Genomic DNA, 22,778 nt, shown 5'->3' on the forward strand with positions numbered 1-22,778 from the left:
ATAAGGCCATCATTATCCTGATACCAAATCAGACAAATATGTCACAAATTATATGCCAATATCCCTGCTGAATATAGGTGCAAAAGTCCTCAACAAAATATTAGCAAACTGAATTCAACAACAGATTAAAAGGATCATACGTGATAATACCATGAACAAGTGGGATTTATTCCAGTGATACAAGGATGGTTTGACATCCACAAATCAATGTGATATACCACCTTAACAAAATGAAAGATAAAAATTATATGATCATTTCAATAGATGCAGGTAAGCATTTGACACATTCAACATACATTTATGATAAAACTCTTTACAAAATGGGTATAGAGGGAATGTAATAAATGCCATGTATGACAAGACACAGCTAACACCATATTCAATAGTGAAAAGTTGAGAGCTTTTCTTCTAAGATCAGGAAAAAGACAAGGATGCTCACACTCACTAATTTTGTTCAACATAGTACTGGAAGTCCGAGCCAGAATAATTAGGCAAGCAAAAGAAATGACAGGCATCCAAATTGGAAAGGGGAAGAAGTAAAAGTGTCACTATTTGCAGATGACATATTATATACAGAAACCCACCAAAAAACTGTTAGGACTAAAAACAAAATAAAACCTGTTAGAACTAATAAACGCATTCAGTAAAGTTACAGGTTACAGAATCAATAGACAAAACTCTTTTGTGTTTCTATATACCAGATAACCACAATGAGATATCACCCTCACACCTGTTAGTTAGAATGACAATTATCAAAAAGAAAAGAAAAAACAAGTATTGGTGAAGCTGTGGAGGAAAGGAAACCCCTGCTGATGGGAATGTAAATTGGTGCAGCTACTATGGAAGATGCCTCAAAAAATTAAAAATAAAACAATCCTATAATCCAGCAATTCCACTTCTTGGTGGTTATCCAAAGAAAATGAAGAGGTGATTTGCAACAACATGATGGACCTTAAGGTCCATGCTAATTTAAGTATGTCAGATTGAGAATGACAAGTACAGTATGATCTCTCTTATATATGGAATCTTAACAAAAACAGCAGAAAAACAAAAACAAGCTCATAGGGTACAGAGAACAGATTGGTGGTTACTACAGTCAAGGATTAGGGGTGGGGGTAGGAGAAATGGGTGTAGAGGATCAAAGGGTAAAAAGAAAAAATAAACACATATAAAACATTCAACAACTCCTAGGCATCTAACAAAAGAGATCGTCTCATAATGGGATAAGCAGCAGGAATATATTCCCAGATTTGTTCAATGTTTGAGCTGGTGGCTACGGGTTCTAAATGTTTAAAATTTCACATTTTATTTTTATTAAAAAATTTTTTTAATTAAGTAAACTCTACTCCCAACATGCGGCTTGAACTCACAACCCCAAGATCACGAATCTCATGATCCACGACTAAGCCAGCCAGGCTCCCTTAAATTTTAAATAGTGAATAGGTCCATGAGGGAAAGGGCATGTCCAAGTTAACAGAGATATTTATGGGTGCCTCTGGGAAATGCTGAGTACTTAAGAATAGGTGGAAGCAACTCATTTACATTGTCACCAAATAACCAGTAAATTCAGTAGTATACACACACAAAAATAAAAATCAACATCATCATTGTTAGTTTGCCATAATGTAGACCAAACAGTCCCTTGTTTTGGTAGAGCTCTGAATCAAGCTGAGTAGGAAAACTTTCCAAACACTCACAATTTTCTATGATAGTAAACAAGCAGACTCTGCATTGACAGTCAGAGCTGGACCATATGTTGTCACTCATATCTAAGTAGAGGGGTGGTTGCAATCAGACAATTAGGGTGATCAGATTACTTCTTGAATACATTTTTATTTCTTTGGCTTATTAAAACAAAGAATACTATCTTAAATTCTATTTCCAAGATTATTGTATTTCTTCCATTTTGCTTTTCTAGAAGGTATTACCATGCTGCAGCAGTTCATTCTTTTTTGATGTATTTCTTAATTAGCAATAGAATTCAAGACCTGGTATTCTGAGAGTTAGGCAATTGTGTCCAGGAAAAGTATGCCAATAATAACATAATTGATTGGCTGCAAAAAAAAAAAATGTGATTTTCCAAAATGTCTTAGAAATCTGTATTCCCATGGTGCAAATAAACCCAGACATAATGAAGTAGTCTTAGTGAATTAGAAGCTCTGATCTCTCCATTCTATATTTATTCCAGTTTTATAACAGCTTTTGGTTTAATTTAATACATTATTATAGAAGAAAGGGTCCGTTAAACAGCTACAGAAAAGTGAGAAATACGTTCCTTTTACATTTTTTAAAATGAAGCATTAAAAAGTAGAATACTTCTAAAATGATATTCAAATGATTTTTAATTACTACAAAGGCATTGAGATGTTAATACACTTTATATAAAAGGCAGGGATACTATTCTATCCGTCCTTTTCTGCCACTAATTTCAACCCTAAGAAAATTATTTCTTTTGATCCACTTTGATAGCATGTAATAAAAGAACAATAAAACATATGGCTCAATTACCACTGCTTCTCATCAAGCATGAATTAATGAATATCAAATTATTATTAATTGTTCTTTCTGGCTTCCTCTCCATAGGACAACAATTATACATTGCTGTATTTTGATAAGCGTTTTGTGTTTAACGCTTTGTGAACCAGTCCTTAAGAGGAACAGATGCTTGGAAACATTACATGCAAAAATAATCCTTTAAATTTATCAACATTTGGAAAATACATGATGATCATTTAATCTCCTTAGTTGATGTCAGTTTTTCACAATCACCTTAAGCTTCCTTAAAATTCCACCCTCCCCTCAATGTTCTATATGCCTTTCTTTGAGAAGCAGTTGCTATGTGTATATAAAATACTTTATAAGTTCAGTTTCTCAATTTTAACACTAATACTCATTCCTCACAAATTATTGAATTTTCAATTTCTCAAGAAAAAGCTCTTTAAAACTAAAAGCTACATCTCAAGCACTTAAAGAATTAAGCATGGCATAGACTATAATAAATGGCATAGACTACAATAAATTGTGATCTCTGTAATTGACAAAATCAATGTCAGTGAATCATACTTATAGAGACTCCACAAAAAGATCCTGTGTAACTGGTAGTTCATTTTATTTTTATTTATAAGCTGTCTGTAATTGTAAAGTGCTATGTAATATGAGTAGATAAGATATGCAAAAAAGCATGTCTCCGTAATCTATAACCATTATTTCTCAGAGGTTATTCATATACCCAGATTTTGAAATGCATGCAAAGAAAATTTAACAATGTGTAATATGTAAACTACACACGTCATGAGATTTTACCCATTACCCACAAATCCATGTTTTTGGTTTTAAAACATTCTATAAAAATTGTTTCTGTGGTAAATTGAAGGATAACATTAAATTGTTTAGATGTCCTATTTACTTCAATATGCTTAACAGACACATATTTAAATATACTTTTAAAGAGCAAGCAACACTTGCTTTAGAATCAGATAAACTGAAGAGCAGAAAGGGACCTTAGAAGTCATTTTGTCTGGAAAGGTCAAGTGATTCTCTGAGGTCCGTACAACTTTAGATGAAACACCTTTCTGCCAAACTTCATAAAAAAAAAAATTCTATCAACATTTATTTTGCATGTAAAAGAAACATATCTTGCTGTTTTGACAGTTCATCAAGATGTCAATATGTCTGTAAATTCAAATCCATAGGGAAACAAAGATGACAGAAAGGGAAACTTTTCTGTTATGGTCACCACGATGGTCACCACGGTTCACATACAGAGCAGAGATGAACCTAGTTAGTGTTGACAGAGCTCACTGCCATGAGAAGCATCATTCCTTTGACATTGGTAACTGGAACCACTTGAATTTTTTCATGGCTAGATCTAGCCAGATATCAGATGGTTTCCTTTATGTATATGACCTTATGGAAGGCAATTAGATTATTTATTCAATAGCAGAATTGTTAATTGTATACAAGAGTCAATCTTCAGTGTGAAAGCTTTTCTAGATTACATATTCTTAAAATAAAATTTTAACTTCCTAATAAATGCTTTTATCTTGATTTCCATGTGCCAGAATTATTGAATCCACTTTGCTGAAAAATTTAAAGAAAATAACAGTTAGAAATACAACTTCAGTACAAAAATAAGCCTGTAATGAAAATTTTTTTAAATAGCCACTCATCAAGGGGCTAGTGGTGGATTAAGCATTTAATTTTTTATTTCTGCTGCATTCATCACTCTGGCTTTTGGTCATACACCATGAACACAAAATACCACGCCTGGTGCTTGTATTTAGGGCATTTCTGAGTCATGTCTTGACAATTGCTATGTCCTGTAAAATAGCAATGCCCACAGGGTGCACATAGTCAGGGAGGAAAACACAAAGACTTCTGAGTCTTTCGATAATCATATTTCCTAAGCCATTTTGTGCACTTCTGAAAGACTGAAAGTTTTAGGGCTGCCACCATGCACATCAAGGCCCTTGATATAATATTGAATCATGATAAGGCTGCTAAATTAGGAAGAAAATGGAATATGGGAACTGGTTAGGGAAAGCAGAAAATAGAAGGCAAAGTATGAATATAATTAGGTTTGTTCTTGTAATTGGAACTGCAGCCTGATGGAACGTGGGTTTCTGAGTATTTCTCAGAGCAATTTCCAGATGTAGCCTCCCAATACTTCATTAATGTCACACACTTGTCATTAAATTCCATATTTTGGATCCCACATGCTCTTCTTTCATTCGCCACACCAATGAGGCATCAGAAAATTCACCCTCACATCGTGATGTTGACCAGCTATCCAATATCATCCTGATTATTCTATCTACTTACCATTGAATTAAAAATAAAATGCTGATATTGGCTGTTAAAAACTAATCAAATTTTGTAGCATTTTATTTTGCTAATTTAGTGTACATTGTGCATATCTTTTAAATCAACTGTTTAAGTTTTCATGCTGTTTAAAGAAAATGAATTAAAAACGCAAGTGCTTAGTGTTTTCTTCTCAAATCATTTATGCCAATTAAAAGCCCAAATTACAGTAAAGTTGGTCTTAAACTCACAAAAAATACTTAGACATTATATTTGGTATAGAAGTTCTAAACTTCTCATTTAAAAATCACATTAAAAAGCATTTCGTGGAATAATCAAATTAGGGACAAAAGTATATTTCAGTGTAAATATAAAAGGCAATTCACAGAAATGGACTTCACTTTACACAATTATTTAAGCAGAAAAGATCTATTTTTGTTCAGAAAAAAATAGCGAATTTTCCAAAATAAATCCTCTTTGCCTCGTTGTATTATGTCTGGTCTGGTATCAGGAGACAATAATAAATGTTGACTGATTTTATAGCATAAAATACTATCATAGTATAACTATCTTCAGCTAAATTCTTAACTAAACAAAATTAAAAAAATACTTTTTACTTATTGAAATCCTTCATTTCAACAATATTAAGTACACATTAATATTAGTAAAGTGATAATTTCTTAAAGAGTTTAGCACTTACCCATAACTTTAGAGTAGCAAGGCTCACAGTGTATGGTCTGTCTATAAATCCAAATACTGTCACCTGCTTGTAGGTTTTCCAAAGGCTGTTTGCATATTTCACACTAAAGAAAAAAACAATATAAGTAGCCTAGACTCCTTAGAGTAATAGGATAGAAAAGCCCTTTCAATTCATTCAGAAACATCCTTCATAGCAACACTTAAGATTTGAAAAAGGACACACAGGAAAAGTGAGAATGCACTTGTCATGATCCTACTGCTGAAAGTACTCACAACATCTCTCCACTCTGAAAATGTACATTTCAGTGTATATATACCACTGAAGTTTCTACTGAACTCACAATAGAGTAGATAAAAATTTTCAGAAGTTGGTTATGCCAAGGATAAAGTCACCACTCAATATCTCAAATAAAAACATGAAGCATACTTGTATGCTTACTAAGAGTTACGCTGCCCAGTTACAGTCTCATTGAACAAAACAACTTCTGATCTTCCATAGGGCTTAGGGAACAGTTTGTTTTATGTTGTGTTGGTTATGGAGACAGAAAAGGGTTGACATCTGCCTTAGACCTGTGCTCATTGGAAACAAGTTCATTGCCAACTGACTGACTTTCAAGCATGAGGCTGTCCCTGATTGTTGGCTTTCAGAGATGAGGTCACTAAAGCAAACTGTCATTGATTAATTTGATATACTTAAACCAGTCCAGGTAGTTCTCGATTATCATGGCTCTAGAATAATACATCTTTTCCTAGGAGGGTGGGGGCATTTTTATTTTCAGTTAGTGGTGTTTTATAATTAAATTGAAAATGGAAATAAAATATTGAAAAGATAACAAATATATAATAAATGGACATTATTGTTATTTACTAAACATCATAATCAGGAGAACTTCTTATTTTAAAAAGTTTTCTGTATGATAGCTTTAAATAAAGAGCTGTAAACTCATTTGTTTTATTGAGTAAATTTTCATGACTAAAAGTAAATTTCATTTTCTCATAATTAGATAATTATAAAATTTCTGTATTTTATTTTATATGGAATTCTATATACTATGGCCTAAAATTGTATTTTTTTTCTCAAAATGAGACAACATATATCTGATTGCTATATGTCACTGTCTGAATGTAATTGAAGGAGAAGCAATCAGTTGTTAAAGTATTACATTTACTTGACTGAATTAGATAAATTGCATCAACCACAGAATGCCAGCATAAAAAGGACCCTTGGATTTGAGCAAATGATTCTCAAATTGGCTGCCGTTAGATCTATCTAAGATGTTTTTAAAAATACCAATGCCTAGGAAGCCTCTTTGAGATTTTTTATTTAATTTGGGGCTGGTCCCAACCATTCTATTTTTCTCCTAATTTCCACAGATGATTATAACATACAGCCAAGGTTAAGAACCACTAGTCTAATCAGCTACTCCATTTTATAGATAAGGAAACTGAAGCCAAGCTAATTATCTGATTGTCCAAAATTATAGCCATAGGTAGTGGAAGTTAGAACTCGAACTCAGCCCTTCAGGCTTCCAGTTCAGTGCTCATCCATTTACACCAACAACTATCATGTTGACCTACCCAATATTATTGTGAGAGGCAAAAGAAATGGCATATAAGCACAAACTGAAGCATTCTACTACGTAAGCTTTATTTTTATTATACTAAGCCACAACTAGTTAGAATTAATCACATTTTGAAAAGTAGACTGAGTTTCAACTATTGTGAGGTCTATCAGTCCTAATTACATGCACCATTTAAAAAGCTGCCAACTTTCTTCTCAATACTTCTTTTTTCTTTTTTGATTTCATTACTTTTTAATGTAATGCATCATTCATTAAAATACTGCAAAAACTTTTTATAAAGAGAACAAGTGTTTATATCTTTACTGATTTAAATCTCCAGGGTAAGAGCAATAAATGTGTCAGTAATCAACTCTAAGCCAAAAGCCAAGATAGTAATTATAAACCTTTGAGGTTTAGGCTGCAGAACTCCTAGAAATATTTAAGTAGTGCATTATTAATGTGGATGAGAACGTTTCTGAAAGCTTTAACTTCATTACATGTATTTCATTAAATAATTATTTTTATCCCAGTCATGCAATTCTACATTTAGCTAATTGCAATAAACATATCCTTACCTTGAAGCAAGTAGAATGGCAGCAAATTTGTAATTCATCTAAAATCATTTTAGTGTCTGTGCCCAAAGGCTTCCGGCAGTAAGTGCACATATCTCTTTCAATGACAGACCTATAGAGACGTAAATAATACAAATAAATTTGTCATCATGCAAAAGACAGATGTATTCCCCACAAAATCATTTGGAAAGATAGGTTAATTTTGTTGATACTTTAGGAAATTGTGTGAAAATCAAAGAAAGTTCGGAACTTACTTGTTCTCGTGATAGAATTGATTCTTCTAGTTACCTCAAAATGGTATCAAAGAATTAACATGAAGAAAAACTCAAATTATTAATTCATTAGCAATGAAGAGTGCAGCTGGGCAAGGCAAAGATGTTCACAGTTTCCTAATTGAACTAGGTCATGACTACCCCTTGAAGCTAGAAGAGGGTTTTGAATTATTAATTTGCATATATTATAGAAAAATTATGCTGTAGATTAATACAAAATTTTAACTCTCTAAACATTCAATAGGACAAAACTACAAATCCATTCAAGAGTGTTTGGTAAATTTGGGGCGCCTGGGTGGCTCAGTTGGTTAAGCATCTGACTTTGGCTAAGGTCATGATTTTGTAGTTTGTGAGTTCAAGCCCCATGTCTGGCCCTGTGCCAATAGCTCAGCTTAGAGTCTGAAGCCTGCTTCGGATTCTGTCTCCCACACTCGTTGCCCCTCCCCCACTCATTCTCTCTCTCTCTCTCTCTCTCTCTCTCTCTCTCTTAAATAAATAAATAAAATAAAAAAATTTTTAAAAACCGTTTTGGTAAATTCACAAGTAATAGGTCTGTGGGACCCCAGACTCTAGGGTCAAGTCCCCAAAATATTCTCCTATGACCAATCTCTTGGTGTCATTATAAGACTCAGAATATTGGGGTAGCTTTCATGAAGAAACTTATATTCTCTAACAAGATATAACCCCACCAAAAATTTGATGGGGGAAAAAAGAGTTTTGTTATTTACTTTGGAAAAATGGTGTTCAATGACAAATGAACCATAGATAGGATTGGCAAGTCAAAAGAGCTCAGAAACCAGAACCTTAAGAAAGGCCAACAACTCTGATATTTTTTCCTTTTGGAAGGAACTAGGACTGTCTTAAATAGTACTTTGCGGAGTTTACTAGTTCCAGGGAAATAGCAGGCAGGCCTGAAATTTTCAGAGTAGGGTACATAATAGAAGGGTAAAATTAAAATAGCCCATATTTATATAGTGTTAATATGCTTTATAATATATGCAGCAGTGTGCTTTCCATGCATTTGGCTTATATAAACTCATTTCTTCGCAACATTGCTGAGAAGCAGGCACTGTTATTTTTACATCATTTTACATAAGAAGAAACTGAGCACAGAGGGCAATAAATGTGCTCCCATCATGCAGCCAGTTGAGAGGCAGTGGCAGGATTTGAATGAAGGCAGTGTGGACCCAGAGTCCCTGTGTACCTCTAGGCCGGCCCATGGGGACTATCAGGTTCACTGTGTGAGAGTGAACTAGTCATGCCCGGGAGCCATGTTTCTATGATCAAGCCCAGGACTAGAAGTGGAGAGGATGGAAGGAGGAGGTAAAAGAAGAAAGAGATTTAAGTAGATGAAATGTGTCTGGTTTTATACTTTCAGTCATTCTAAGAATTTCCTAGTCCTCATGTATATCAATAAATATTTTCCTCTTTCAATTGACTCTTCAGTTAATTCCTTATATGCTCCTGGCAAATACTTTCCTAAGGGGAATTCATATATATATTAATATACGCACACACACTTAAGTTTCCCATGTAATATTGCAAGCACGTCAAGAGTAGAAAACAGGCACTCTCTATAATTCTTCCATTCCCAGAGGCACTGAGGTGTGAGCTGGGAATATAAAGAAGAATAAGACAGTCTCCTTCTTTCCATGAGGGTAGCCAGGTGTGTGATTCAATGATCATAGCATATTATGGATATGTGGAGAGAGTTAGGAGAGCATGGCTAATGAAGCAAATATTCCCTAGGGTAGAGTTAGGAAAGCCATTGTGGAAAAAGTGCCACATGAGTTAAAGCTTGAAGACAAAGGGGCTCTCAAGGTGAGCTCGGTGAGGAGTGGAGGGTCATGATGGAGGAAGTTCAAGCAGGATAAACAGGATGTACCAAAGTGCTATACAAAGAAGGTATCTGGAGTGATTAAACATCAGTTAATATTCCATAGGAGCGGGTTCTAAAGGCCCATAAATAATTGTGCAAAGGAATTAGACTTTTCTTGTTAAGTGGGAAGTCACTTTAAATGGGAGTGAAGTGCTTAGATAGGAACTCTGGGGACATAGCTAATTTCACACAACAATCCACAGAAAAAGTTGCTTGATGGGCTGGTCTTACAGAGAATTGACTTTTGCTCTGATGACTAAGAAAAAGTTCAGGGACCACTTTAATAATGGAACTGAAATTCTTCATATTAAGAGCAATAGCTTTGTGAAGAATGTTTTCCTTCCTTAAGTTAACAATAATAATATGAGCCTAGGGAAGGCTCTAATGTTGGTGTTGTCCTTATCAAGATCATACTGTTGGGACACCTGAGTGGCTCACTCAGTTAAGTGACTCACTCCTGATTTTGGCTCAGGTCATGATCTCACGGTTCCTGAGTTTGAGCTCCCTGTCGGGCTCTGCATTAACAGAAATTCTCTCTCCCCTTCTCTCTGCCCCTCTCTCTCTCACACAAAATACATAAAATTAACTTTAAAAAAAAGTATCATAGTGTTAGCCAAAGACCTTCTCAAAGCCTTATGAGAAAAAAAAAAAAAGCTGTTTTTCATGCGTTGGTTTTTGGTTATTTAGACAGTATTGGTAATTCTAATGCTTGTGTGGATGACTTTATTTTTCAAAGAAGTGTGATTTAAAAGCAAGACACTAGATGATCACTGGTAATATGAGATCTTAAAAGAGTGACAGAAAGAGGATCGAATTTTGATGCCTGGCCTATCCGTGTTTGCCTTAGCAAATACAGCATTAGTTTATTTTTTCAGAAAACATTTACTGAGTAGCCTTAGGTGCCAAACACTGCATTACAAGCTTAGGCTGTGCATAAAAATAAGATCTGCCCTTGCTCTCAATAAGTCGTATTTCCAGCCTCTCCTCTAAAGGAATATCACCAATAGAATGTTGTATATTTACATTACAGCTGACTTCCAGTGGTTGGGTTGAAATGCTAATTATTGTCATTTTCTCCACTGGAAATCTGCAGGCTACACTCTCATGAGCATCACCTATGCACTCTGCTGAACATTAAATGGTAAAAAAGAATTACCAGGGACACCTAAGTGGCTCAGTTGGTTAAGTGTCCAACTTCTGTCCAAGTTGTGATCTCATGGTTCATGGGTTTGAGTCCTGTGTCGGACTTGGTGATGACAGCTCAGAGCCTGGAGCCTGCTTTGAATTCTGCATCTCCCTCTCTCTGCCCCTCCCCGACTTGTTCTCTCTCTCAAGAAATAAATAAACATTAAAAATTACAAAAAAAAAAAAAAGATCACCAACAGGAAAAGCCTGGGGTCACTTTACCAGGACTAACTTGATATGCATTGTAACCCCTGTCCTGGGAACTGACTGTGGGCCCAGAGTGGGTCATAGCAGCATACCCACATAGCTGTTTGTAGGTGAGCTAGCTCTGGAAAACCACAAGGAGGATCAGCTGAGGGCACAGTCAAATGATGCAATAAAGCCAAGACACTAAAAATATGGCATTCCTGGGGACTCCTGGGAATCAGTGACAGCAGAGGGGCTGGTCTGGCAGGCAGCTGTAGGGCATGGAAAGCCCTATTGGAATAAAGTACAGCAAGTACATCAAAATCAAAGAGAAGCAATAGCCAGGCAGCCAAAGAATAAATTCCTGGAGGCGGGGGTTGTTGTATGTTGTTCCATCTATACACATGTATAACAATCACTCTCAGGAGAGCCATCACTAAATTCAATGGATGAGAATTATGTATTTCACTATTATATATATAATAAAAATATATCAAATATGAATATAAAATATACATTACATGTAAAAGTATATATACACACATACACATGTATATACATATACACTAAAATATATAAAATATGTTAAATATAAAAATATATACACACATATGTATATATGTGAATGTATGTATATATAAACTTTTAGATATAGAAATATAGACCAACTCACCTATCTGAAGTTGAATAAACAGTTTGTATGTATTTTCCAGAGATATTCTCCTGATATCCATCCTTCAGTAACTTACTAGAAACAAACAAAAGTGACATGTGAGGACTGAGCTATTTCTGTACTTTTGATGTACACACCCATACACAGGTGATGAAGCATGCACACCTCATGCAGCCTCGTCATTCTTCTCTGTGCTGTTACAAGCTAGGACCATGTACAAACCTCTTTTTTTTTTTTTTTAACGTGGAAAGTGCTGATGCACAAGCCACCTCCAGGCTGATGTAAGTTGACATATCTACTGAAGGAAATAGAGAATAGCACAAGGAGCGCAGAAATAAGTGTGAGTGGGAAAAGAAGTTATCATTACTTGCCCCTCCCTCATTTATTTGCTAAAGGAAAGCCACGTGTACTCTAACACAGAAGAGGAAATATGCAAAGCATGAGCCAGTGTAAGCACATAGAAACATCAACATTCACGTAGAGAAATGGAGACTCTTGAACTTCTAGAGAAAGTTGTAGAAATGTTTATTTTTACTTGAAGACATCCAAGACATAATAGTCTAGAATGAAAGCAAAAAAAAAAAAGTGTAATTTTAAGTCCTCTTTGTTATATTTTTCAGACTGCCCCAGTTTGTAAATGTCAGTCTTTCTGAGAAACAGATGAAATCTGCAATGCACTAACCAGCTGGCAGCTCATAATTGCTTCCCAAGTACTTATGCTACCTGTGAGTAGATTAGGGCTGGAAGGTACTTATGCTACCTGTGAGTATATTAGGGCTGGAAGCAATACATTCTTATTATTTCATATGGTGAGTGGTAATTCCACAGACTCTACCTGGGATTTTTAAATAAGAAATCTCTCTCTCTCCCTCCAAACTGCCCACAGGCAGACTGTTGTCAGAAATAGAATCTCTTTGGAATACATAACCCAAAATGCTCAGTAAGAGTTTGCACACATTTGTGCATGATACATATATTATTACTCCTGTTTTATTGATGAGGAAATTGAGACTTGAAGAGGTTAAGTAGCTTTTGCCAAAACGACATGGTTAGTAAATGACACAGACTCCATCCTAAATCTGATGCTAGGGCCTCTACGCTATCCTGTACCATCAGTGTAGAGTTTAGGGAGAATTAGATTCAGCAGAAAAAAAATCAAACTTGAACCTGCATTTGACAAAGTAAATTAGGTGTTGTTTTGAGAAATCTTTTTTTTTTTTTTTTGGAAAATTGTCTGTCTTCTGACACATATTGAATTTACTTTTCAGGGATCCCTCTCCAGCAATGTTCTCCCTTCTTTGAAATGGGCTCTGGTTAACACATGTGTCACGTACATCACATTTTTGGTCCTAACCAGCATATTACTCCATGGTTAGGCTAATTCTTGTTTTCATTCTCCCTGAAAATCAATGGGTTGTGAATTCATGACCTTGGTTGGCATTCTTCTCAACATCCATTGGGACTATCAATTCTCTGTAATTTGGGCCAGAGTGTATCTACTAAAAGGTAACACCTCTTATTTCAGATTAAAGGTTAAACAATAGTAGATAGAACTGGAATAGTGTATAGAACTATTTAATTAAAGTGGGACTCAAAATTAACATGAGAATATTTGAGTAACTGTGTAATTTTGGATTGTGTAATTTTATAGGCTTGTTATAAACATATAGTTATATTTGATTATGTGAGAGCTTTCAAATGGTTATCCTTTTATGTATACTCTTGTTAAATTCAAGCACTTGGTTCATCGAATGACTATGGTTATTTGCCAACTACTTAATATTGAAAACATTGTAAAGAATGATATACCTAGAACTCAGTATACTCCTAAATGGTCTTCTATTTGAGAAAAGCAAACATACTCCAAAACAATAGCATCTCTTCTTACATAGGTAATTTCAAAATTACAATAAATGTAGCAAAATGTTTTAAATAAATTTCCAGTACCTGTTCTCCACATAGGTCCTTGTGTATACCACAGTATCCTTTGTTCCTGCATGGCTGGTTTCAGCATTGGAGCTGTAACACAAACCGTATACTTAATGTTTAAAGTTTATTTACAAGGATAATAAAAACAAGAAGGCTATTAACTAATTCAATGCAAAAAGTAGTGTTTATCTATTCCTTTTAAATTATAACTTTTGAAATGTAATTGTTAAAGGGGCACTAATCCACTTCTGCAAAATTTCTTCCTATCTCCAATTTTGTTCCTAGTGTCCACTGTTTTTGGCCAACTTCCAGAATGCTGCTATGGAAATTGGTTACTCAGAACACCTGTTGTGGAGCATGAAGATTATTTTGAATATTTATATGTTTTAATGTATTTCCCTGGTGTCCCAATCATATTTCCAAACCATAACTTTCCCCACAAACGTTAAAAAGTTGACCTGGGCTGCATCTTTCCCCATCTATTAGCATGTTGAATACATCTTGCCACTCCCGTCTGGCCTGCCAAATTTCTGTGGACAGATTTGCTGCAAACCTGATCTGTCTTCCCTTGTAGGTTAAGGACTTTATTTCCCTTGCCACTTTCAGGATTCTTTCCTTGCCTGTGTACTTTGTGAATTTGATGGCGATATGTCTTGGTAGTGGCTGGCTTTTTTGCATCTAATGGGAATTCTCTGTGCTTTTTGGATTTTGATGTCTGTGTCCTTCCCCAGATTAGGGAAGTTTTCAGCTATAATTTGCTCAACTAAACCTTCTGCTCCTTTTTCTCTTTCTTTGCCTTCTGGGACTCCTATGATACTAATGTTATTACATTTTAAGGAGTTGCTGAGGTCTCTAATTCTACATTTGTGAGAATGGCTAAAATTAACAACACAAGTAACAAGAGGTGTTGGTGAGGATGCAGAGAAAGGGGAACCCTCTTGCACTGTTGGTGGGAATGCAAACTGATGCAGCCACTCTGAAAACAGTATGGAGTTACCTCAAAAAGTTAAAAATAGAACTACCGTATGATCCAGTAATTGCACCACTATGTATTTACCCAAAGGATACAAAAATACACATTCAAAGGGGTACATGCACACAAATGTTTATAGAAGCATTATCAACAATAGCCAAACTATGGAAAAAAATATATATATATATAATGGAATATTACTCAACCATAAGAAGAATGAAATCTTGACATTTGCAACAACATGGATGGAGCTATAGTGTATGATGCTAAGCAAAATAAGTGAGAGAAAGACAAATACCATATGGTTCCACTCATATGTGGAATTTAATAAACAAAACAGACAAACATATGGGAAGGGGAAAAAGGAGAGAGAGATGGAAAAAACTTTAAGAGACTCTTAACAATAGAGAACAAACTGAGGGTGATAGGGAGGGAGGTGGGGGGGAAGAGCTAGATGGGTTTTGGGTATTAAGGAGGGCATTTGTGATGAGCACTTGGTGTTGTATGTAAGGGATGAATCACTGAATTCTACTTCTGAAACCAATAATGCACTGAATGTTAACTAACTAGAATTTAAATAAAAATTTGAAAAGAAAAACAAAAAGTTGACTTTAATTTAAGGAAACTTTTAAATCTTCCTAAAGAATGTCGACACCAGTGTCACAAACAGGCTTTTTATTTTTTTTTAAAAATGTAAAATTTTCAGGAAAAAATCATATATACACTTTCTTACCCAGATATCAACCCTTACCAATGATCAAGTTGAGAATGCAACCTCTTTGTGTGAAGCTGCTTACATAAGGCCACTGATAAAATTAGAAATTTCTGCATTTCAAAGGAAGGGGAGGGTGGTATGTAAGATGAATTTTAAAAACAGAAGGAGAAAGTCCTATCATTTGTTTCATAATTTATTGTGGTACCTGAGGCTCTTCTTGGCTTCATAAGAATGGGCAGGTGTTCTAGTAAACTGGTTGTTTAAAGCATCAGTGGATCCACTGGCTTGGCCATTCAGCCTGGGAAAGCAAACAAATATTTGGCACTTAAAATGAAGGCCACTTAGAAGTTTTTTTTGTTTTATAAAAATTCTGTTCAATTAAGTTTTTCTATACAGTGAAGCTCTTTATGCTTGTCTGGATTCTGTGCAGATACACAAATAGAATATACGTTCTATTTTATACCTCCAGAGTGACCACTGTCTTACCCTGAAGAATAATCTACAGGCATGTGTCATACTATCTAACACTAGAATAGAATAGCTTCTTACCAAGGGTAGAAACCATTTGAAATTGGTTCCAGTAACCTGGTCACACCAGCAGTGCCATTGTACGAACCATCTCATGTACAATCTTATCTTGCGATTTATCAATTTAATGAAAATTATCCAGGAGTTGCTTTTGGAAATTCGTTTCCATCTTGTTTTTAATGAAAAAAAATATTTTGAAGATTACAGAACACTGACTTAGATTTCTGCTCATTAAAAAAAAAAAGTCACTATGCTTAAAAATGTGTAGGCATATTTTCTTTTTCCTCTGGAAGAGAGGAAATTTTAATGCAGGAATAGCCAAAATTTTAGCCACTTTTCTCCCTCTAGGTTAGTAAAATAGAAGAGATGTGAAAGCCAAGAGGGCAGTTTAGATCTTAATCAAGCCTTATCATTCTTTAAACACACTTTTCCTTCCATTTCCAGATAGCTCTTAAAGAAGAGGCAATCATCTGTTTACATATTATCTCTGACATACAGAAAATCATCTTCTAGTTTTAAGACAGATGTTTCACACAACATACAAATACTAACTAATGAGAGAATAGAATGAACATTAGAAAACTTTCTAACATAATTATTAGAATATGTCATTCCAGGAATAATAAACCTAGCTAGGAATTGTTTAAAATTATTCAAATCATATAATGTACAATACAAAACCCAGTTTTAACAAACAGACACCTTCAAAGCACAAAGGTTGTCGGTGAGTTTGAAGTGTGTTTGCACCATCCCCAGCAGTATAAAATCAAATATCATCAGTTAGCAAAATATTCAAATAAGAATGGGGAATAAATTAAATAAATTAAATTAAATACAATACTATAATGGACTGAATTGTCTCCCCCCAAATCCATATGTTGACACTCTAACCTTCAACGTGATATGGAGACAGAGCTTATAAGAAGGTAAAAAAGGTTAAATGAGGGAGAAAGTGTGCAGCTTTAATACCACAGGCCTTGTGTCCTTATAAGAAAAAGACACCAGAGATCTATGCATGTTTGTTGATACACAGAGAAAAGGCCATGTGAGGCCACAGTGTGAAAGTGGCCATCTGCAGGCCAAGGAGAAAGGCCTCAGGAGAAGCCAAACCTGACAACATCTTGATCTTGGACTTCTAGCCTCCAGAATTGTGAGAAAATAAATGTTTGTTGTTTAAGCCACCTGGTCTGTGGTCTTTTGTTACGGCAGCCCAGACAGAGTAATAATACAAGTAGCATTTCCTAGCTGTGTTTACAATGAGATTAATGATAATGGCTTCATTAAGATTTAATTTTTATAATTGTGAATAAAACCCAAATCTAGTAAACAAATTTGAAATGTGGAACAATAAACTCTTTGATGGGTTTTGCTATGCCAGTAGGTTTGGAAGGTAACAGATTTTTTTTAAAAAAAAAAGACCTCTTATTCTGGAATAATTTTAAGTGTATAGGAAAAATAAAAAGACAGGTGGAGAATCTATGTTTACCCTTCACCCAGCTTCTCCTAATGCTAATATCATACATAACCATGGTATATTTGTCAAAACTAAAGCATCAATGTTGATACAATACTATTTATTAAACTACATACTTCATTTGTATTTCATCAGTTTTCCCACTGATTTCCCTTCTCAGTTCCAGAATCAGAATTAGGACATATCTTCCCAACATATCTTCCCTTCCTATCTTGATGTCAATAAATGGTAACAATATATATTTTTTATTATTTAGAACCATAGAAATGGTTAAAAAGTACTTTGGCAACCAGTGAAATAACCTGTGGTGCTTTTTACAATGCTACTGTGCCCCATATCCAGATATTCTGATTTAATTAGCTTGGCTCACAGTTTGGGCACAGGGATTCTTTTAAGCCTTTGCAGTGAGTCTCACATACCAGTTAAGGTTGAGAACCACCACCTTAGAGGCTGGGCAGCCCAACATCTTACCCAGAAGAGTACTGGTTCTCAAAATGTGATCCCTTGATCAGCAGGTGGTTGTGACATCCACCAAAGTTTGGGAACCAGTACAATTGAGGAAGCTCTGCCCAAGTAGTTTTCTCAGATGACTTGAATAATCCTTATAAAAGAGAATTCATGACTCACAATGTTTGTTAATTAACAATTTTATCATTAATAAGTTATTCTTCATTGAAACAAATTGTTGAATTATAACTTCTAATTATTTGTGTCTTAGTTAAATAACAACTCTACAAAATATAAACTCAAACACTGTGTTGGACCTTACAGAATTTCAAACGGGATTACTCTTGAGGAAATTTTTCCTGCGGTGGAAATTCATCTTGAAACTACCTATCTGGAACCTTCATACATTGCTAGTGAGAGTATAAAATGGTACAGCTGATTGAAAAATAGTTTGGTGGTTCCTTAAATGGTTAAACATAGAGTTACTATACAATCCAGCCATTCCTCCTAGGTATATACCCAAGAGAAACGAAAAAATATCCCACACAAAAACATATATGCAACATTGTTCACAATAGTTAAGTATAATCCAAAATTCAAAACCAATTCAAATGCCCATCAATTAATGAATAACAAAATGCTGTTTAGCTATACAATGTATAAATACTATTTGGCAATAAAAAGAAATAAAATACTGATACATGCTATAAAATGGATGAATCTTGAAAGAAGCCAGTCATAAAGGCCCACATATCATATGAGTTCATTTATATGAAGTGTTCAGAATAGGCAATTCATCGAAACAGAAAGCAGGCTAGGGCTGAGAGGTTGGGAGAAAAATGATGTGTGACTGTGCCTGGGTATGGAGTTTCTTTCTGAGGTGATACATATGTTCTAAAATGGCTTGTGGTGATGACTGTACACTCCATGAATATGCTGATTAGAAAAATATATTTACTTGGACATACAATTACCAAACAAAGTGAATACATTCATAAAGTAAATCAAGTCTTAGTTTAGCAGGCCCAGGACTCTTATTTAGATTTCCATTGTCTTACTAACTTAACATTAGCAACCTGAGATTCAACACCATAAAACAACTTCAATGGATACCATTGCATACCACTGATACCACTGCAAATTTTATAAATCTCTTTTGCATAAAGAATAAAATCTTATTAGAGCTTACTATTTTGTATCCTATGTGTTGGGGTTTACTTCTATAAAATGTTAAGGTCTTGAGCTCTTGTAAAAATTATAAATTTCAATATATTTTTAAAAAGTACTCTACTGTAAAAAATAGAGGATGCCAGAACAATCGGATTCATTCCACCTCTCTAATTACTAACCTTCTACACTTAGTCAAGTCTCTTAGTCTCTGTGAATTTTCTTAATTTTCTTCCTATTAAATATTTACCCATTTACCCCATTTTCACAGTCCTTTTTGTAGCCAGAACACATGGGCACAAAAATTGGGCCCAGAGATTTCTTCTTTCCATTCTTTTCCAGGAGAAATTTTTATTACAGTTGTTGTGTCAGTGCCAGAGTGGTGCTTACATTTTCCATTTCATTTCTAGAGAGCAGAACCATCAGACATTGTATATATTCAGGATTGTGATTGAACTGAAGGAGAATGAACAGTACTTGGAAACAGAACTCCGGGATCAACAAATGGTTTTGTAGTTGTGGTAGTTAAGGCATCTAGATATAGTAACTGAATGTGATGATTCCTGTCTCACTGGAGAGAGAGTGGGTGCATCTGTGAATGTATATGTCATAGTTGGATTATGTCAGTCAGGAGACACAGATGAAACTACAGGAAGGGAAAGGAGAATATGTGTACCTTATTGTCAACCATGGTGTTTTCCATCTATACACAACTTCAATTCAAATGGCCATACCCATACTGCCTTGTTTAGGAGGCCAAAAAGGCCATAAGAAAGCTTACCATGAGTAAGTTCAAGGTATGAGGAGGCAGACTGCGAAGCAGCAAAGATTCTTAGTTATCAAATAGATATAGAGATTAAGGAAGCCAATAGGCAGAAGGAAGAGCAAGATAAAAAGAGGGAGTGGCCAATATTCAGGAAGTAGCTAAGTTATAATAATAACAAAGAACTAGGGTTAATGTCCAGGAATTCCTGAAGGAATAACCTTCCGGATCAGGCCACTATGAGGTCTGCCCATGCTACCATTCCTGCTCTTGAATTTCCATAATATTTCATTTCCTCATTAATCTTTCTAATAAAAACCATTTCAGGGGGGCGCCTGGGCGCCTGGGTGGCTTAGTCGGTTAAGCGCCCGACTTTCGCTTAGGTCATGATCTCGCGGTTCGTNGACAAGACACACTGAATTTGAAGCCTGTGTCAAATCATATTAAAAGAAAAGTTCCTTAATCGTACATAATCATTTACTTATAATTTTTCAACCTTAATCATTTCCAGATAATACTTAAGTGAGACTGGTTAACTGTAAGCCCAGTTCTACTCCCAAAATAATAGATGTTTTTCTAAGATAAACAGATTCTATTGAAAATTTACCCTCCCTAGTTTTAGCAAAAGCTTTTGTGTGATCACAAGAAAAGAAGGCAGAAGATGATTTAGGGAATTAAGGGAACAGAAACTAACATTCGATGCAGGAGTCTTTTGTAGACATTTTGGGGAAAAAATGTCCCAGATATCTTTCTGCTTTTCTGCTCTCCACATACAATATTGACAATTTCATTACTTTGCATAAAAAACTTTTTAATAGAAAAGACAACTGTGCCTTATGAAGGTAAAAAATAGAAAGCCACTGTTTTTAGAGACCCCCATATGTGGGGGGGGGGAGAGATGGCAAAACATGGAAAACAATTTAATTCTTTCTTAAACAGTCTGTAACAACAATGAAGTAGAGCTTCTATCCCAACTTTCCTTGTATAAGAAACAAAGTACGACAGTTTTAATGCCATTATACTGTGCGGTGTAAAGTAATTTCAAAACTAGGTCCTGTTTTGTAGCTGTGATAAATTTGCACATTCTTTTAACACTAGGTATCCAAGGAAGAAATTCCCAGAGTGCTCTCTGCACCACTGAAAGACTACTAAGAAACAATAAGTAAAAATAAATCTTCACAGCCCAAGTGCAGAGCTTTGAATTTCCATGATGCCTTTTACACTAAGCAATTGAATAGAAGGTCCTTAGTCAGGCATTCCAACAGAATTTGAATTTTGTTTAACTTTTTTCCATATTATCCATTAAGTACTCTGTATATTGATTTTTGTATTTCAATCATGTTTATATCTAAATACCATAATACAATTCAACTCCTCAGTAAATCTTCTAATGTTATATAATTTTTGTAGGCTCATATGGAATTGATAATTAAAAAAGTAAATTATAATAAGTCTTACCTTCCATTTTTATTTTCAGAGACATTAGAATTTACTTCAATTAAATTTTTCAGGTCTTGGTCTCTAGAGGTGAAAAAAATACACATAATTAAAATGTATAATATACATATTTATAAATACATATATCCTATAGAACATTGGAAATCTGACATTGAGCTATTTATTCTATACAACTCAAATATGAGAGCCTAGATTATGTGTGAGAGAGAAAGAAAGAACTAATCTTCTGGAAGTATTGAGAAATCTGGTCTGTAAATAAACAACTGATTTATAGTGTCATTCAGTTAACATTTAATGAGCACTAACTTTGTGTCACAAAGTACTATGTATTTTGACATGGATTCTCTCTTTCAGATCTCACAAATCCGTGAAGGACAGCATATGGGGCTCAGGAAGTCTAAATGAATTTTCCAAGGTCAATTAACTAATTTGTAAAAGAGTCAGGATTTGAGGCCAACCCACCTGCCCATCTGAAATCAATTCTTGGACATTTAATTAGAGACTTCATTCCAGCTTTGTAGATCACAGAAACGTGAAACCCCAAATTTTAATAAACAATACATAATGTGGAGGATAAATGGGACAATTAGATTCTTGAATCTTGAGCCACAGCAATGACTTTCATATGCTTTCATGATCTACAATGTCCCCTGGTATGTTTTTTTCAAATATTAGTTATTTATATATTTGGCTATAACGCTGGTGGTTCTTGATTTTTTTCCCCCATGAGTTTGGAAAAGCCCTTGTAATGAACCCAATTGATTAGGACCCTTGTTTATGAGCCAACAATGAGGTTACCTCTTCCTCTTTTTCCATGGACAAGTGAATCAACCTTCCTCATCTTTCTTTTGTAAACTAGACTAATCATATCTAATTTCATTAGGTTGTGGTGAGAAAAAATGAGTTAATGTAATTAAAATTAATGGTATAGTGACTCCCATTGTGGGCAAACTGAAGCATGAATAAATGATAGTTAACAGAAGTTTAGTGACACAGCAGGAGGCACTATTGATTCCACTACTTTGATGGACTGCCTTTTCATTTGTATTTCTGCTCTAATTTCTCTCATCTTTGGAATTAACCCTAGTTTTTATAAATCTCCCTGCTCATGACTGTGAATAGTAGATTTAAATAAGTTTACATGTAATCAAAGTATGGACTCTTGCTCACAAAATTAATATTAATAAGGATGAAAAATACTACAAAAAGTTCTTGTAGTGTATTGAGATTTAATACTATTTTTATATAATATCCAAACCATCAATAATTGATAAATCTGCAAATTGGGCAGCATTCCATAGCTACACTTAAACTTCACATTTAAAATACTAGCTGCATAATTTTGAAAATGTAGAAATTAGTTAGATTATTTTTTAATGTGAGTTACAGTAGGGAAAATATGCTAATTAGCACATGTAAAAAGCACAAGATTTCAGAAGTAGCTCAGAAGTATTGCAATCATCTGATTCTGCAGTCTGAATGATGTAAAATTCAGA

At 34.7% G+C, this 22,778-nt stretch overlaps 1 protein-coding gene across 1 annotated transcript in view; it reads right to left on the reverse strand.

Annotated features, from left to right (window-relative positions):
* Window positions 1–2,324: 2,324 nt before the first annotated feature.
* Window positions 2,325–22,778, reverse strand: part of SCEL (sciellin) — a 211,663-nt gene continuing 191,209 nt past the window's right edge. Inside the window, exons 33-39 of the mRNA XM_077750066.1 lie at window positions 21,283–21,345; window positions 15,651–15,743; window positions 13,776–13,847; window positions 11,829–11,903; window positions 7,637–7,745; window positions 5,501–5,603; window positions 2,325–4,080 (exon numbers count right to left, since the gene is read on the reverse strand). Of these exons, the coding sequence (XP_077606192.1) occupies window positions 4,064–4,080; window positions 5,501–5,603; window positions 7,637–7,745; window positions 11,829–11,903; window positions 13,776–13,847; window positions 15,651–15,743; window positions 21,283–21,345 (532 nt within the window). The 3' untranslated portion in view covers window positions 2,325–4,063. The remainder of the gene's footprint in view (window positions 4,081–5,500; window positions 5,604–7,636; window positions 7,746–11,828; window positions 11,904–13,775; window positions 13,848–15,650; window positions 15,744–21,282; window positions 21,346–22,778) is intronic.

Source organism: Crocuta crocuta, unplaced genomic scaffold (assembly GCF_008692635.1).
Source record: "Crocuta crocuta isolate KB4526 unplaced genomic scaffold, BGI_CrCroc_1.0 scaffold189, whole genome shotgun sequence".
Taxonomy (NCBI): domain Eukaryota; kingdom Metazoa; phylum Chordata; class Mammalia; order Carnivora; family Hyaenidae; genus Crocuta; species Crocuta crocuta.